This window comes from Nicotiana sylvestris, chromosome 4 (genome assembly GCF_000393655.2).
Source record: "Nicotiana sylvestris chromosome 4, ASM39365v2, whole genome shotgun sequence".
Taxonomy (NCBI): domain Eukaryota; kingdom Viridiplantae; phylum Streptophyta; class Magnoliopsida; order Solanales; family Solanaceae; genus Nicotiana; species Nicotiana sylvestris.
The window spans coordinates 42,585,803-42,600,034 of record NC_091060.1 but is presented as its reverse complement, the minus strand read 5'-3'; the positions used below and the strand labels follow the sequence as shown (position 1 = coordinate 42,600,034).

The 14,232-nt window shown below is 35.9% G+C and overlaps 1 protein-coding gene across 1 annotated transcript; it reads left to right on the top strand.

Moving 5' to 3' along the window:
• The first annotated feature begins 11,286 nt into the window (after positions 1-11,286).
• On the top strand, positions 11,287-13,421 carry LOC104218477 (ethylene-responsive transcription factor ERF118-like). The gene is made up of 2 exons (XM_009768974.2): positions 11,287-11,669; positions 11,810-13,421. Exon 2 carries the CDS (start codon positions 12,044-12,046, stop codon positions 13,064-13,066), a length of 1,023 nt encoding a protein of 340 aa, XP_009767276.1. The 5' UTR covers positions 11,287-11,669; positions 11,810-12,043; the 3' UTR covers positions 13,067-13,421.
• The last annotated feature ends 811 nt before the right edge of the window (positions 13,422-14,232 follow it).

Genomic DNA, 14,232 nt, shown 5'->3' with positions numbered 1-14,232 from the left:
CATTTTTCTTTTCTTTTCTTTTTTTTTTCGTTTTGTTGTTTTTTTTTTTTTTTTTTTTCATGTTTTCATGCCATGCTCGCGTTTTCTAGTCGTTTTTACTGATTCCGAACGAGGGGTATGAAAGAAAAATAAGTAAGGCTCAAAAAGGGGTAACGAAGGATAAAGTGTTTAGGTAGTAGAACAAAATGCCTTCGTCATTCCAGTCTTCAAAACATGCCAAATGCAAACAACACAACAAACAATAGATTTATAGTCTCTTCCGACGGTGCTGGGCTTGACAATTATGTTAAACATATGTTTGTTCATTTGTCACTTCTAAAGCACCGTTGGGCGACACTCTCATTCTCTTTTATTATGAACGACCCTCATGCCAATTTAGGCGAATCTTTATTTAACGGTTTTCTTTGTGTTTGCCCCAGTTCCACATGACTCGGGCTCCAAATAATCTCAAACCATTCTTATTTCCTTTAAATGCTTTGATCACCTTCTCAGGGTTTTATGATTAACTTTTAAGACTAGGCCCAAACTGGGTGCGCATGTCATGTCCCTAGAATCGGCATTGAACAAAAATGATAAAAGGACTAAACAAAAAGATGACTGGAAATAATAAAAGACCGGATTTTGTATTAGACTACCGGTGAAATGGTTTAAATAACAAAACAAACAAAACAATCCAGAACAAAATCCTAAAACAAACTGGACAAGACAACATCCGACTTATAACCCTAATAATCCGAACAACAGAAATGACAACAAAATGAGCCACCACAAGCTTCTCTCTTGCTGACCAAGGAACAAAACGTCCTCCCACTTTATCAAAATTGGCATTTTAGCCACTGAGCTTTGCATCAATACTGCCGAGACCATTACCAGCTTCAATCTCATCAACCTCCGTCGGCAAGTTCTCGAGGGGGTTCGAGTGCTCCATGTCACTGTTATTAATCACAACCCGCCCTTCTCGGATCATTTTCTCTACTTCCCTTCTCCAACTATGACAGCTCTCAATGTTGTGCCCTATGACATTGGAGTGGTAGGCGCATCGCGCTGCCGGATCAAAGCTCCTTGCAAGTGGATTTGGAGTACATGCGGGGAGTGGTTCAATCGAGCCAGCATGCCTTAGCCTTTCAAACAGACAGGCATAAGATACCCCGATAGGGGTGAGAGCCTTTTCTCGTTTCAGCAACCTCTTCATTCTTGCATGTTGACAGGGCCGGAAACCTGATCCAGATGGCTTTTGGTAGGCTTGTATGGGTGGGTAAGCATTTCGTGGAGTCGGGTACCTGGGAAGTGAGGTATGGCTTTTGAGGTCACGGGGAAAGAAGTGGTGTTGGGGAGCGGAGAAACATTGAAGAGTGATGGAGCTACTCGGATAGTTGGGAAAGCTGCCATAAATGGGTTGGGATGGAGAGTATGGAGAATCTTCCATTATGGTGTTGGGTGCTTGGGAAATGACCGAGTTCAAGAGGCTTGGCGGTGTAGGGGGTGGTGCTTTTCCCGTTATCCATGCCTGATACATGTCTGCCACATGTTGTCTCAGCATTTTCACTTCTTCTACCAACCTGTTGTTCTGTTCGACCAATTGTTGTCGGTCATCAGTACCGATCCACTCGGTTCTGCGGTTCTGAGCCATTGTCCTTTGATTTTGCTTTGCAGGGAGGAGTTACCACAACCAACCACTTTCTATATATGGACACATCAAAGGGAAGCCATCACGTTAGTGTTAGGGCATTGGACAGACAATCATGTATCAGAGATACAATGTACCTAAGCAGTTAGACAATTGTGCCCCCTGAAAATCTTCCACACTCTCTTTTATTTATTTATTATTATATTTTTTTTATATTTTTTTTATTTTGGTGGTGGTCGAATCTTATGGAGATTGCCTACGTATCATGACCCCGCATGAATCAGACCGAGCGTAGTTCGGACCCAATAAAAGATAAACAATGCTAAACATTTTTTTTCAATTTTCATGTTAAAACAAACTGAGTTTCAAAGGTTTGAAGATGACCTACAAGTGGAAAATCAAACAACCCACATATTCTAATTAAAAGATTTACAAATGGCCAATTTCTTTCCCCGTTTGACAAATGCAACCAAACGGTTATTTTTGCAAATGTGGCCCCTTCCAACTTTCACATGAATTTGAGGCCGGGGAGGATTATTTTATGACACTTTACACACTTGTCCATTCTTTTACGAAAATAACCTTTCGACAACTGACAGATACTCTAAGGTTATTTCGGCAAGAACGGTTCAAGACGCGGCCGAAGTTGGCTCGGGTTATTTTGACTAAAAAAAAATCCAAACGGTATTCACCTGACCGCTGACTCTTTTTTTTTCTTTTCAAATTATACTAAAAACCTGATGTTGCAAACACGGCCCTTCAGCGCCTCGGGGACGAAGATTTATAGGGCTGTGTGGGTCAACTTAGACCAAAATCCTAAACAGGACCCAAAAAAAGTGGCTGTTTATGCAAAGTCAGCCTTCCGGCGTCCCTCTCGGGAACATTCGGCTATTTTTGACAAAACAGCATCACCCGACTTATTTATGACTCTTTTTATCATTTTTCGAATTAGAAAAGTCAATATTGCAAACACGGCCTTTCAACGCCTCGGGGACGAAGATTTTTAAGGCTGTGTGGGTCAACTGGTCAAAATCTTAAAAATGACCCAAAGGTGGTTGTTTATGCAAAGTCAGCCTCCCGGCGTCCCTTTCGGGAACATTCGGCTATGTCTTCATAAAACAGCGTCACCCGACTTCTCTATGACAAAATTAAAATTTTGACATGTTTTTTTTTTTTGGCTATTTTAGCAAAAGGGAAGGTTGGACACCACTAGACTTATTTATGACAAAATAAAAAATTTTGACACGTTTTTTATTTATTTTTTTGGTTTTTGACTATTTTAGCAAAAAAGGGGGTTGGACCCGATGAGGGTTGCCTACGTATCTCACATCCGGTGAGAATCAAACCCGCGTAGTTCGGGCCTCGCGAATAAGTAAATGAACTAATATATTATTTTTTTTTAATTGGAACTGTGAAAGAACTGCTTCAAAAGAAGAAAGGAAGTATATATATATATTTTTTTTTGATTGATTTCTTTTTGAAAGAAAGACTTGTAAAAATTCCTTTTCTTTTGATTTGAACTTTTAGAATTTCAAAAGTAAAAGGAAGTTTTTTTTTTTTGAATTTCCATTTGTTTTTTTTTTCTTATTCTAAAGAAAAAAAAATATTTTTGGAATTTTACTTTTGATAAAAGAAATGTTTCTAAAAAATATTTTTTGAATTTTGAATTTTCTTTTCAATTTTGAAAGAAGTATCAAAATATTTTCGGATTTTTTTTTTTTAAAAAAAACATTTTTATTATTTTTGTTTTATCAACAATGGAAAATAAAGATATTTATATTATTTTTTGCAAGACATATCTTTTTTGGAATTTTACTTTGAATTTTCTTGGCAAGACAAATACTCTTTGCAACAAATAAAGATATATATATCTTTTGGAAATAAAAAAACTTTTCAGATTTATATATATATTTGCGACAAATAATGAAAGACTTTTTTTTATTTTTTTTTTTATTTTTTGCATTTTCATAAGCAAATAAATAATAAAAAAAACCCATTTTGAAAATAAGACTCTTTTCATTTTCATTTTCATGGCAAGACAAACTATATATTTTTTCTATTTTTTTTTTGAAAAACACAACAGAACAACGACTCTTTTTTTTTCTTTTCTTAGCTTTTAATAAAACAAACTAATAAGACATTTTTTTTTCATTTTCTCAAAATTTCGGCAGAGTTTTGACAGTATTTGGGCATTTGTTTTCTTTTCAAAATAAACAATCAATTCCCTAACCACTATTTCTTTTTTTTCAATTTCAAAATATTATTCCTGATATTCACAAGTCAGTCAACACACAAGTCTGAATCAAATTAATGCGCAAGTAGTAACAAGTAAGATGCATCAGGATGGTCATTTTCATTTTTGGTGCACCTGTCCTAGACAGACCCAACCCCTGTGTTGAGCCTCCAAAGTCAGATGCACGTGATGCAAACAAACGTTCCTACTAGGGATCCGGCATGTGGCTTTGTTATACTAGGTTCAGAACCTGGGTGTTTGTTCTAGACCTGGCTTACCCGAGCGGACAGCTCGAGCCGAGGGGGGTAGCGTACCGGGAATACAGAAGCTTCACCGGCTTAGCAACTTGTCCGAACCTCGTTCTAAATTGGGATTTGACACTATACAGAAAAGAAGTCGTACGAAGTACACCCTTCTTCATGATTTAGAAGACTGAGAGAGGAGATGGGTTTCGGCACAGTTTATACACAGTTCACGTAATATCAAAGCGGTAAAAGCAGCATTTAGCACATTAGGCTCAAACATGTAAAAATCAGATAAAACCAAATATAACAATTTATATGAGCTCGAATTTCTAACCCTGAACCACTGGTTCTGGGCTAGTCCCCCCCAGCAGAGTCGCCAGAGCTGTCGCACCTCCTTTTTCCGCCCCCGCGAGGGTGCAAGGGAGTTTTTCCAATTAAAGGACAATCGAAACGGGATTGGTTTATTTATTTCAGAGTCGCCACTTGGGAGATTTAGGGTGTCCCAAGTCACCAATTTTAATCCCTGAATCGAGGAAAAGAATGACTCCATATTACAGTCAGCGTACCAGAAATCCGGATAAGGAATTCTGTTAACCCGGGAGAAGGTGTTAGGCATTCCCGAGTTCCGTGGTTCTAGCACGGTCGCTCAACTGTCATATTTGGCTTATTTATCTGATTTTAATACAATTATGAACCGATGTGCCAATTTTAACTCTTTACCACTTTATTATTATTATTATTATTTTTAAAAAAAAATTGTGAACATCGTTTTAAAACATGTCTTTGGATTACGTCACATGAAATGCACCCGCAATCCGGAACACATTTTTATTCAATGTTTTAGGATTTAGATTTGGGTTGCATGAAATGCGCATCCGAGTTTAAAAAGGTAAAATTAATTAAATCGCGCCTAAAGAGTCTAGCGTATCATTATTTTGGGTAGGGCCGTGAAATTTGCTAAAACGGCTCCTCCCTAATTCTAAGCGATTAAATGTACATTTATTGAGGGCCCCGCAATCTATACATTTCATTAAGCGAGACTCATCTCATTTATTTGGACAAATCTTAAAACGACTACATTTTTCAATAAAAATGAGTCTCTAAAATAAAGAAAGAAAATTCTAATTTATTACTAGCTTTTATTATTTAAGAAGACATGACATGCTAATTGCTTGATTAATACAAATATTGATGAAAAAAGAATTTCACTCTTAATTTCGAAATTATAAATAAAATAAAAATTCAACAACTAATATTCAAAATAAACAAATATAGCTAGATTAAAACTCAGCATTGTTATTTTTTAAAAAAAAATTATTGAGATTAATTATTCACAATCATTTGAAACTAGATTTAACCATAATTACTAAAGCTTATTAGAAAGTTTATTAGACTTAAACGTTCTCTTAATCTTGCTTAAGCTCAAGTCATGCCTTAATGCCTAATTTACGATGTTTAATTTAAATTCGTGTCTTAGCTAAATTTAGCTACTTGTTCATGATCAACCTATAATCTTGAAGCCTTCATAACTAGTGAATTAACCTGTTTTGCCGAACTGATTCATTAAAGACTAACTTATGTTATTTTTTCTTATTCCAATTATTATTTAGTAATACATGAAATAGCTTAAATACAATCAACAAAATGAATAAAGAAAAACGAAATTAAAACTTCAAAATTTCATTCTTCATATGTATTCATGCTTCATATTTCGGATTACAATAACCAGCGTGTCAGTTGTGTACCTGATATTGGAAGCAAAAGAAAATGAATATGAGAATCAGCAACAGCAGTAAAATCAGTACAACACAGCAACAATAGCCCAGCAACAGTAACAACCCAGTAACAGACCGGTGGAGTAGTAATCCAAAAAAAAACAAAAGCTTCCAGCTTTTATGAAACAACAATTAATTCTGATTTCAAACAACAAAAGAAAACAGAATATTTTTTTTAGTTTTTTTTATATTTGAAAGCTTAAATATTTTTCGGAATTTTCTATCTCTTAAATGTTCAGCCCTTTTCTCTCTCTTATTTTCAGATTTGTTTCTCTCTCCCGTTTTTTTTTTTGTGTATTTCTTCTCCCCTCTTGTGTTCAAGACTTCACATATATATATCCCATCCCATAAATCAATTAAAATCAATCCCTTTCTCTACCAAACCCATTATCTTCCCACTCATCCCCATTACATTAAATAAATATATCACACCACCCCATTATATTTTGTCCCCCATGCTTTATTTAAAATAATACAAGATTCCCCTTTAATTTAAATCTTGTCCCCCCTTTATATTAAATAATCATATCACAACCCACCCCATTTCATTTTGTCCCCCATGCTTCAAATAAACAATTTCAAAATGTACAATTCCTAAACTACCCCTTCCGATCCTACTGAAATTACCAAACTACCCCTGAACGTATTACAAATTTACCAAACTACCCATCAGCTATAACACATCAATTAATCAAACTTAACCAAAATATAGACAATATGATCAATTTCTAACAATGTTCAAACAACAATATGAACATGGATGAACATCATAACAACAATATCACATGAACATGATTTTAACAACATTTCAACAACAAATCATATGAACACAAATTGAACAACCAAGAATAACTAAAATTTGATTGAACAATATTTTAGCAACAAACAATCCTATTTTCGGATTCAACAACAACAACAAACAAAGTATGAAGATTTCTAAATTCAATCATATTGAACTTAAAATCAACTCTAACAACATTACAACAAACAATTCTTATATTAAACTTTAAACAAGATTATGAGAACAATTCAAGCAATAATCATAAATGGTAAACAAGAAATCAAACTATACAAAATTCGGATTCAAGATCATCCAAACAAAGTATGAACATGAATGAATCTATTTTAAGACAACAAACATGACGGATTAAACGATTAAAACAATATATTCCTTTAATACAACTAAATTCTTTAAACAAATAACAAGATCGACGAAGAAACAATTATGGACTTAAACTTGAACTTAACAATATTAACAATTTCTAACAATACATAAACACATGAAATAAATTGAAGAAATAGTTGATTAAATTTCAATTTGAATCTAACAAACATCAAACTAACAAATACTTACTTAAACAATAATACAAACATGAAATAAACATGAAAACAACTAATTAAACTTCTATTTTGAAATCTGAAAATTAATTTAACAAACAACACATAAACATGAACTAAAAATTAATTCAAACGATAAACAAAACAAACATTTGTTGATTTTAGATCCGAAAACTATCAAAACAAAATAACGGACAAAAATAAAATTCAAAAACTACTAACCGGATTGAAACGAACGAACAAGTGACCAACCAACAACGAACTCGAACAGTGATCGACGACATCGACCAAAACTCATCCATGTGCGCGAACTCGACTGGCGTTGACGCCGAAGTGAAGCAATAGTCGATGCAGCAGCGTGGTTTGTTTTCAACTGTTCGACGTGCACATAGAGTCGTGTGGTCTGGGAGCAGCTGCTTAGTAGAAGGAGGAGAAACAGCATCAACGAACCTTGATGAAGGTAGAAACAACAGCAGCTCGACGGAGGAATTAGTGGCGATAGCCGCGGCGACGAAGAGAAGACGCAGTCGCGACAGCAGCCATGAAACGCGAGCAGCAGTAGAAGAAAGTTGAAGCAATAGCAGCGACAACCATGGCAGCAGCACGAAGAAAATGAAGCTCGCAGAACAGGAGCAGCTGGCCGCGACGGGGTTGTTTGGACGTGACTGAGTTTATGGAGCTAGGAGGAGGAACAGTGTCGACGGTGTGGAGGAGCAGCGGCTACGGTGTGGAGGACGACGAAGCAGTGGCTATGGCTATTCGAGTTGAAGAAGACGAAGTGAGGCAGCAACTAAGAGGATGCTGAAGGAGAAGCAACGGGTAGTCCATGGTCGAGCTTGAGCTTCAATGGAGAAACAACGTTGGGGCGATGGACTGTTGCGTCGTTTGTTTGTGTATGTGTGTGTGAGTGTGACGACGTGAGGGGGTGTTCGTGGTGTGAAGGTGAGTAGCCATGGTTGGCTATGGCAGCCATTGGAGCTTGAAGTTTTGAGGAAGAAGAAAGAGAATAGGGGGGGTGCGGATGCTTTAGGCATTTCTTAGGGTTTTCTTAATTTTTTTTTTTTTATTTTGTTTGTAAAATAAAAGGGGTGTTGGGTTATGGACTGGGTCGACCCAGTTCGAAATGGACTGGGTCGTAGGGAAGGTTGGGCCATTTTTTGGGCCTATGGCTTGAAATCGAAGAAAAGGCCCAATTCCGACTTTCTTTATATTTTCGCTCTCTTTTCTTCTTTTATTTTTCTAAAACTAAATTATAAAAATACTTAAACTATTATTAAGAACTAAATTAAGTTATAAAAGCGCAAATTAATTCCCAATAACAATTAACGCACAATTAAGTATTAATTAAGCATAAAATTGTATATTTGGACATTAAATGCTAAAAATGCAAACGATGCCTATTTTTGTAATTTTTAATTTTTGTAAAACAAATTTAATTACTAACAATTGTAGAATTAAATACTACATGCAAAATGCGACATATTTTTGTATTTTTTTTATTAATTTAGCGAATAAACACGAACAGACAAATACAAATAATTCTTCAAAATATCACAAAATTGCACACCAAAGAAAAATCATTTTATTTTTGAATTTCTTGGGAGTAATTCTCAAATAGGGCAAAAATCACGTGCTTACAACCTCGGCATCTGTGGACGGGTGGGAAGATGAAGGAGCGTCCTGCTGAGGCATTGAGTTGGAGGTTTTTGCCATTGTAATCTGGGAAATATGAAGATTTCAAGAAGAATATGAAGGTTTGAAGAAAAATGTGAAGATTTGAAGATGGTATGAAGGTACGAAAGTCTAGGTTGAAGGTTCAAAGAAAACGTGTGAGGACTGCAGACGAAGATATGAAGGTTAAAAGAGCAATGTAAGAAGATTTGGAGAAGGTAGAGAGCCATTAGAGAGTTCGAAGGTAAAATCTAGAACCGAAAAATGGAAGAAGTGAAAAAGTCGAAGCATTTATAGGGAAAAACAATCAATGCGTGATGTTTCACATTCGAAGGCAGCCAGCCGGTATCTGACACGTGTCTGAAGTCGGAACGAAGCGACTGATGGGACATTTCGATTTACCCGTCATCTCAGTTGTAACGTACGAGGGAAGGAGCCGGGGTTCATCTATTGTTTCCTATCGTTTCGGTAAACCGACTCTCTAGAAAACGAGGGGACTATCTGTATATGCATAAAATCAGGGATAATGCATACCCGATTTTCGGGTGAAGAAAACAGAAGAAGGGCAGGGACGCACGAGATTGAAATCGAGGTTGGGAGCCCTTCGTATCGAGATCCATGAAAGGTAAATGATGTGCTCCTCATCGGGTATGATAAAACGACACGCCCCAGGCCCAGTACGAGTTCTAAGACCTCAAAAAATACTATAAACGGTTACACACGATGGATAGAGGGTCGTGATATCCGCACCTAACCTGATATCATGGCACGGATCTCGCTCGATGTCGGTTATGGATCAGTAATTAACGAGAAATGAAATTTTTTACCTTTTTAGACTTATACTAGGGATGAAACTCTCCTACTATATGTAGGGGTGGGCATTCGGTCGGTTCGGTTCGGTTTGAAAAAATTCGGTTCGGTTATTCGGTTTTCGGTTTTGTAAAAGTAGTAACCGAAACCGAACTGAAATAAGTTCGGTTCAGTTCAGTTATTCTAATTTCAGTTCGGTTTTCGGTTGAACATTATCATATTAGACTCCCTCTATGTAATAATAAGACCGGCGAATTTGTTGATTTTTCCCAAAACTTCGAAATTGTTGGAAATATTGTGTTTATAGGAAAAAAAATAGACTAACTTTGCACACTTTATGGATCATAAAATTCAAACATAGTGTAAATTACAACTCTGTGTGAAATTCTCTCGGTATCTATCACATATGCTATGGAAGTTTTAATAGACTGAAAGTCTTTAAGATTGGAAAGTTGATGGACTTACTTAATTGGGTTGAGTCTTTGATAGATTGAACCTAATAGTATTAATTTATTACCTATGGGCTTAGCTTATGTATAACTTAAAGAACGTATATGTTAATAATTCGGTTTTTCGGTTAACTGAACTAAAAAACTTAATAACCGAAAACCGAACCGAAAAACCAAAATTTTAAAAGTTTAAACCGAAACCGACCGAACAAAAACCGAAATAAAAAAAAAATTCTATTCGGTCGGTTTATTCGGTTCCGACCGAAATATGCCCACCCTGACTATATGAAGAGGAAGTTTTTCTTTTTGTAACACGCAAATCAAAGCAATACAAATCAACTTTTCTACCTTTTAGTTATTGCTAAAGTTATTATTTAATTGTTTTGTTCTTTATTCACAACTGGGATCGAACCGAGGGTCTAATCGAGGACGAGGTCACTGTTTAATCTAAGTTCGGGCTCGATCATAACATTAAAGCTGGTTTGATCGTTTATTTCATCTTTAACTTGTTTATCTAATATTCTTGATTATTTGTGTTGAATCAAACCACGTATTCTTAAAATTGCGTACAAATTTAATTGTTATCTGATTTAGGGGTACACAATATCATCTCAAAAAGTATCGAAAAACAAAATCATCTCAAATCTAACAATCTGTCAATTCCATATGTTACTCTAAGTCTAGGAAATAGGAACATGTTTTCTGGACGAGTAAAATTTGAAAATACTCAGCACTCATGTCTTCACTAAATCCATAAATGCATAACAAATGTCTTTTGCTTGCTATATTTTTATACTTAATCATGATTAATATATTAATTCACCATGTGGGTAAATTTTTCTTAGTGGAAAAACTTAGATTGTGTAGAGAGAAATGGTGCGCAGAAGAGAGAAAAAGACAGAAATCAAACAAGGCATATACATATATACATACAAATACACATATACATAAATACAATTCATTTAATACAGAGTATAAAGAATTAATTAAGCATGGGCTTAGATTTTCGACGTTACATATGATGTCCTTTCTTCTCTCCCTCTTTTTCCATTTTTATATATTGCGATTGGCGTCTGTCAAATGTTGTCTGAAAAGAAAACCAGAAAAACGCAGCCACTCATGACCCAATCATAGTTTTACACTAATAATCGAGCTTTTTACTAATTCTTTATATCAGTGTGATTTAATATCTGATTATAAAAACTAAACAGATCTTTTTGTCAGATACTGGAAAAGGAAATCTTGGCCATAGATTCCTAATCCTGTTCCTTTCTACTCTATTTTATTGGTATCTATAAATAGGAATATCTTATCTACAGTTTCTCCCTTTTCCTCGCTTTTTTGGCGAACAAGACCCAAAGAAAATAAGTGGGTTTTGGAGAGATTTATGTCGGCAAGGTCTGCTCTGTCTGTGATTGAATTTGGGGCTCCATTGTACCTCTGCTTTTCAGTTTCCTCACTCTTCTTTGTTCTCTGTTTGCAATTTTCACCAATTATTTCCATGGGTTTGAGGCCCAAAAGGTACTTTTTTCTTACTTACCTTAAATCACTAGAAGTTTTAGCTATTGTTCATTTACACGTGTTTCAATTTTAGTGTTTTTGGTTGTTTTTTCTGGAAGCTGATCTGATGTGGGGGTTTGTTCATTTTTTCTATTTTACAGGAATTGGTTTGGAGAAGTGTGTTTTGGGGGATTTCACATAAAGCAGTTTTTACATCTTATTTTTCTCTTGAGACCGCCTCTTACTTGATACACAACGTAATTTTGCCCAATTTTTGCGTCAAATTTTGTGTATTACATCCTTTTCCCTGTGTTTTCCTTTACTTTTTTAGTTTCCTTTTAAAAAAGACCAATTTTTGGCGAATATTGAGGTATTTTGGAGTGAAACAAGTCAGAATGTTTGAGCCTGAGAGACTATTTTCATCAGATCTTGAAAATCTGAAAAGAAATATGAAGGAAAAAGCTGATACAGACAGAAAAATGAGGAAAATTAGGATTGTTTGTTATGATCCTGATGCTACTGATTCCTCTGATGATGAGGGGATCAATTATCCCAAATCCAAGCATTTCGTTCGGGAGATTAAGTTGCAGATTGGCAACTCTTTTAGTACCCCCAAAACTTCTGAAACAGAATGTTCTTTTCAAGATAGCAACAATGGAGAGAAAAAACCAAAAAATAAAGCTTTAGCTAAACCCCTGATTCAACCAAGGCAGGGTTTATCGAAATATAAAGGTGTTCGTCAACGAAAATGGGGCAAATGGGCTGCTGAAATTTGCGATCCCTTCAAAGGAAGACGGGTCTGGTTGGGTACTTATAGTACTGCTAAGGAGGCTTCTCGAGCTTACGAATTGAAACGCCTTGAATTCGAGAGAATGACTAAGAATAGCACAAATGTGTCTGAGAAGAGTTCTGATGACCAAAATCAAACCAATACTAATGTTGCTAGTGTCTCAGAGGACTCTGCAGAAAGCTCGGCGTCACATACTTCACACTCCTTGCCATCATCAGTTCTTGAATTGGACTCTTTAACTTCTGCCTCTGCTTCTACTCCAATTTCAGGACATAATGATAATGAAAAGGCGAGCAATGTTGCTTTGGAGGCTAATGTTCTTGAACAAGAAGTTCCTGAGTTGGCATTAATGGAGGAAACTCTATCTTTGGCTCAAATTGGTGAAACTATGGACCTTGAGTTGGATCTTGAGTTGGCGCTGATGATTTCAGTCAGCATTTTGGATGAGTTTGTTATCGATGATTTTGAGGACCCTCCGGTTTGTGTGATCGAGGGTGATGACCAGTTGCCTCCTGGTTTGCCTGATTTTGATTTCGACTTTGATTTTGATGGCTACGATGAGTCCTTTGGTTTGATGGATGATGTTCCGCGGATGAATGGAACAGCCCTCAACATAGCGTGCCCATAATTTTGCAGCTTAGATGAGTTATATCTGGATATAATATTAGTATTACATGTTTTAAGTATCAATTGAGTTGTATGTCCCAAGAATCAGTTAAATAGATGCTTGAGACCGTGATTTTTCCTTAGTGAATTCTATTTAGTGTTCATTGAAATAGTGAGTGCCTTTGGGTTTTCCCGTGCTCTTAGAGCCGTCCAAAGGGCTTTGTTCTTAATCTGCTTAGTCTTCGAGTGTATGTTGCCGATGAAAGCGCTTGAAAACAAGTGTGATTTTACTCCCTATTATCCATCTTTTTTACGAACTATGATATCAGTGATGAGTATGATATGAAATTTAGCAGAGAAAACTCTTTTATTTTGTCTGTTCTTCTCCTATTGATAGCCATTGTATGTCATATGTTTGATGCTTTCTTGGCTTAGCATGTTTCAACCTAGAGTTCCTTTTGGTTGGGTGTGAAAGTTACAAATTCAGAATTTCTTGATTCAAATTGGTGGCAGACTTATCATTTGTGCTTCTGATTTGGTGTTTTTGCTATTTATGTTATGGTTCATTACAAGGTATGAGTCTTGAGGCTCAAATCGGTATTGCAATGTGCTGATGTGGGGTTTATATAGCTTTGGGCTCTCCCACCTTAATAGCTAGATTTGGGGGTGTTGTTTTCCCTGGGTTGTGTCACTTTATCAAGGGCGGAGCTACAGTAGTAGGTGTGGGTTCGGGCAACTTTTCAGGGTGCGGGTTTGGGCAACTTTTTCCTAAACCCTCTATTTGTACAGAAAAATTCACGGCTTCAATAAAAATATATGACGTTGAACCCAGTTACAAAAGGCGTTTGGGTTCAGTGGTAAGGGCTGTGAGAAAACACTCAGGTTTGAGACCCCGTAAAGCAACGCATTTTATTGCATTTTTACCACGTTTTTTAAATTATTTTTTATTTTTTATAAAAAAAAAGCACAAACTAATTATAAAATAGAATGACAAAGCTCTAAACAAAGGAGCCTACTGGTTTCCTTGCAAAATCAGAATTACACTTTTCCTTTTTCATAAACAAAAGCTCCTCTAGCTAAACAAAAGAAAAAAAAGATGCATCTTCACAATTCTGCATCCAAATAAAATAACAAAAATTAGGGTTTTGTTGTTTACATCCCACACACTTTAAATCCTAGTCCCAAATA

Excerpts from the sequence above, each read along its gene's own strand:
- LOC104218477 (XM_009768974.2), top strand. The coding sequence starts at position 12,044 with ATGTTTGAGCCTGAGAGACTATTTTCATCAGATCTTGAAAATCTGAAA.